The following is a 5000-nucleotide window of genomic DNA, read 5'->3' as shown; positions in this document are numbered from 1 at the left end:
TTGTTAATTGCTTTTAAATGTATTATCCATTTTATTACATTTTAAGTATGTGTGCAAATAAATTATATAACACCTTTGGATATTTTATTTGTAAATGTTATTTCAGTTAAAAATTAATTTAAACATAAATCTATTTTTACTATAAATAAATTGAATAATTTAATTTTAAATTTCAATATTTTTAACAATTTCAAATCATTAAAAACAAAATTTTTCATAAAAATACAGGTCCATCTAATTAACTTAAACAACTGTACTATGATGTGTGTTTAATGTAGCATTGCTTATGACAGATTTATTTTGTTTGTGATGAAACTGTAATAATTCTTAAAATCATGTCAATGTCATTGTTTACTTTTAGCCCTCAACAAGGATATGCTATAATTACGAAATTTAAGATTATTTGTCAAGATTGGACAGATAAAGAGAATAGTGTATTAAAATATCAGTTCTTTTATGACAATGGTTTTGCAGAGAAATACACCATGACAACAAATGGTGATATAGGTTACCCATTGTTGAATGCCAAATCTCTTGATGATCCGATGCTGATAGATTTTGCATTGGGTCCTGGTAACATGAGTAAAAATTATTCAATTGCAATACTTATCAGAGTTATAGGAATTTATTATGCCTTCACAAAATATCCTGACATCTATATTCAGGTATTTTTTAATTTACTTAATTTATTTTTATTTTATATTAAATGTAATTTTTGATTTTGTCTAATCTCGTATTTGGATAGTTTTAAGATCTTATAAAGATATATTTGGATATATTTGGATAGTTTTAAGTTCTTATAAAAACTTAAAGGTTATTATTAGAGGTTTTAGTATTTAGTAAATAAACTTAATAATGCATTAAATGTTTGTTTATCATTGTCGTATAGATAATTATCATCTTTTATCTTATTTTTATTGTAAAACTGCTTTGTCTCAATTAGCTTTGTCTCAATTGGTTACTTTGTCACAAAAAAGAAGTCAAGTTTCGATTTGCAACATATCTCAATTGTTTTTTGTTTTTTAACTTTTTAAAGTGAGATGTAAAATAATCTAGATTTGAGATTAAAACACGTAAAATTTTTAATTATAAATAATAAAAAATATATAATAAAAATTTATTTTAGTTATGTTATGTCTCAATTGGTTACACTCTAAAAATTAAAAAAAAAATTTAGACATTTTAATTTCATTTTAATTCCTGAATGTTTTTTTCTTCTCTACCTTTTTCTTTTTTTTCTTCTCTACTTTACATTTCTTCTCTACCTTCTTTTCTTCTTTTTCTTCTTCTCTACCTTACATTTCTTTTCTACCTTCTTTCTTCTTTTTCTTTTTCTTCTTCTCTACCTTATATTTCTTCTCGGTTGGTTACATTTTTAAAGGTAATGAAATAAATAATTAGATTGCTTAAGCAACTTTATTTTATGTTTTACATAATGTTACTTTTATAGATTTAATAGCTTTATTTACCTTTAAAAAGTTTTTTAAATAAACTAACTAACATGCTTGTGGGCGAGAAGTTCCAAGTTCAATCCCCACCATACTCCTAGTAGTACCGTACTCAACTTGTTTCTCAACACAGCGGCCTTGTTTGTCAAGGATCGTGTTTCAAAGTTATAGAGTTGGGAAAGGGTTGCAACCACAACTAAAAAGTAGCCTCCTCGGCTGTAGTGGCCTTCATGGCCTTAGAGATGGAAATTAAAACAAAAAAGTTCTAGATTTTGCTACCCTATATTACGCTTTATTTGGTCAATAATGCATAATACTTCACAAGTTTTTATAAAGCCACAAGCAAAAGTGTATATAAAAAGTCAATCTTTCTTATATATACATTTTTTCAACATCTTTGCTTCCAACAAGGCTGCAAGCAACCACTAATAGAGTAGGAATTTACTGGGAAAAAAAGCTGAAGTTTATAGAGCAAGATAACGATTAACATATGACATAAAAGATTGTAAACTATATGAATAACAAAAACAAGATGAAGGAAGCAAATTCCAAAGAACTGATAGAATTTTTGGAGCACTTAAGGAACAGTAAAAGGATGAAACTTAATTGAATAATCAGTAACACAAGCATGAATTTTAGTAGATAGCACAAGAGATACTTGCTCTTTAGAGCAGTGCCCATATCAGTATCTATAGAAAAGAGAGGATCTATAGAATCTATAGAAGAGAAGATCTATAGAATAGAGATCACAATAATGTGATATATATAAATATATATATATATATATATATATATATATACATACATATATATATATATATATATATATATATATATATATATTTTATCTATATATATATATATATATATATATATACATATATATATATATATATATATATATATATATATATATATATATATATATATATATATATATAAATTGGTAAAAACACTTATCTAATTTTCTTCGACATTTTGTTTCTCCATCAGTAGGCCCATCAGGAAGCTTCCTGATGGTGAAACAAATTGTTGAAGAAAATTAGATAAGTGTTTTTACTAATTTATTATTGCTCTGTTATTTAAGAACATTGAGTACTCTACTTGTAGAATACACTAACATATTCTATATATATATATGTATATATATATATATATATATATATATATATATATATATATATATATATATATATAGATCTATAGTTTGTTGGCTTTGGGAAGAGCGGAAGGAAAAAAGTGATTCTTACGCCAACATATACATCACTTTTAATTACTTTTAACTTTCGTCCAACATTTCCGTGTTGGACGAAAGTAAAAACCATTAATTTAATTACAAATTAATCGTTTTTTAAAAAAACCACAAAAACGCAAATTTAATTGACCGGAATGTTTTTAAAAACATTCTGAATGTTTTTAAAACATTTTGAATGTTTTTAACAATATAAACAATGTTTTTATTTTAATTTTTTTTAATAAAATGTTTTTATTTTTATTTTTTTTAATAAAATGTTTTTATTTTTATTTTTTTTTACTGTAAATCATGCGCGGAGTGTTGCTACATCGACTATCTTATAGCCTGACTCGCAAGGGAGTGCTGCTACATCGACTGACAAATAGCCTGACTCGCAAGGGAGTGCTGCTACATCGACTGACAAATAGCCTGACTCGCAAGGGAGTGCTGCTACATCGACTGACAAATAGCCTGACCCGCAAGGGAGTGCTGCTACATCGACTGAAGGTTTGGCTGGGGCAGGCAGTCTATCATTATTAAAAAAAAAAAATTCCGGTCTTGCATTTTAATTTTTACTTTTTGTCAACAAAATATGGAAAAAACTTTCAGACAACATCTAAGGGTTCTAAAATATATATAAATATATATATTTATATATATATATATATATATATATATATATATATATATATATATATATATATATATATATATATATATATATATATATATATATATATATATATATATATATATATATATATGTATATATATATATACATATATATATATATACATATATATATATATATACATATATATATATATACATATATATATATATATATATATATATATGTATATATATATATATGTATATATATATATATATCTATATCTATATATATATATATCTGTATATATATATATATATATATATATTGAACTCGGAACCCCTTGCTAATGAAGCGAGTGCTACACCAAAACACCACTACCATGTTAATTAGTAATAATATTAATAATATTTGTATAATAATATAGTTATTTATATTATAATTATCTATTTATTTTTGTTTTTTTTTTCTTACTTTATCTCCTTTCTAAATGCTTTAACACCAAAAAATGATTTTATTGCCAAAATTCTGTATAAAAAATGTGAATCAAAGAATTTAATGACATTACTGAGCATGCAACAGTTTAAATTGAGCCCATTGATAAACACACAAGTATTCTACCACCTCCTTGAAACCTAAACTATCCTTTTATAAATTAAATCAAACAAATATTGTAAATCTGTTGTCTACATTAGCCAGTGACTAATTAATGACAATAAAGTCTACTTAACATATAGTAATACACTCTAGTACCGATTAAGTAATACACTCTTGTAACAATTAAGTAATACACTCTACTAACAATTAAGTTATACACTCTAGTACCGATTAAGTAATACACTTTTGTAACAATTAAGTAATACACTCTAGTAACAATTAAGTAATACACTCTAGTAACGATCAAGTAATACACTCTAGTAACGATTAAGTAACACACTCTAGTAATGAATAAGTAATACACTCTAGTAACAATTAAGTAATACACTCTTTTAACAATTAAGTTTCACACTCTAGTAACGATTATGTAATGCACTTAGGCTATAAATGATACAATTTGTCTATATATATATATATATATGTATATATATATATATATATATATATATATATATATATATATATATATATATATAAATATATATACATATATATACATATGCATATATATATATATATATATATATATATATATATATATATATATATATATATATATATATATATATATATATATATATATATATATATATATATATATATATATATATATATAGTTCTATATATTGTTGCATTTGGGAGTACATCAAGATAAAAAATTATTCTTTTGACAACAATGATTTAATTACTTTTGACTTTCATCCAACATTTGCGTGTTGTCAGAAAGTTAAAAACATTAATTTAATTACAAATAATTTGTTTTTTAAAAAAACTGCAAAAACGCAAATTTAATTGACCAGAATGTTTTTAAAATCATTTTGAATGTTTTTATTAATATAAATAATGTTTTTATTTTTATTTTTTGTAATAAAATGTTTTTGTTTTTTTATACTGTAACTCACGCGCGGAGTGTTGCTACATCGACTATTATATATATATATATATATATATATATATATATATATATATATATATATTTATATTTATATATATATATATATATATATTTATATATATATATATATATATATGTATATATATATATAT

The 5000-nt window shown here is 23.0% G+C and overlaps 1 protein-coding gene across 2 annotated transcripts in view; it reads left to right on the top strand.

The window, feature by feature from the left end:
• The window catches only part of LOC100197148 (polycystin-1-like protein 2), a 212699-nt gene that overhangs the window by 115598 nt on the left and 92101 nt on the right, over positions 1-5000 (top strand). For both annotated transcript variants that reach the window (XM_065816396.1, XM_065816397.1), the window contains exon 20: positions 362-665. In XM_065816396.1, the coding sequence (XP_065672468.1) occupies positions 362-665 (304 nt within the window). The remainder of the gene's footprint in view (positions 1-361; positions 666-5000) is intronic.

The sequence above is a fragment of the Hydra vulgaris genome, chromosome 13 (genome assembly GCF_038396675.1).
Source record: "Hydra vulgaris chromosome 13, alternate assembly HydraT2T_AEP".
NCBI lineage: Eukaryota > Metazoa > Cnidaria > Hydrozoa > Anthoathecata > Hydridae > Hydra > Hydra vulgaris.
The sequence above is the reverse complement of the archived record's forward strand: the minus strand, read 5'-3'. Positions and strand labels throughout refer to the sequence as shown.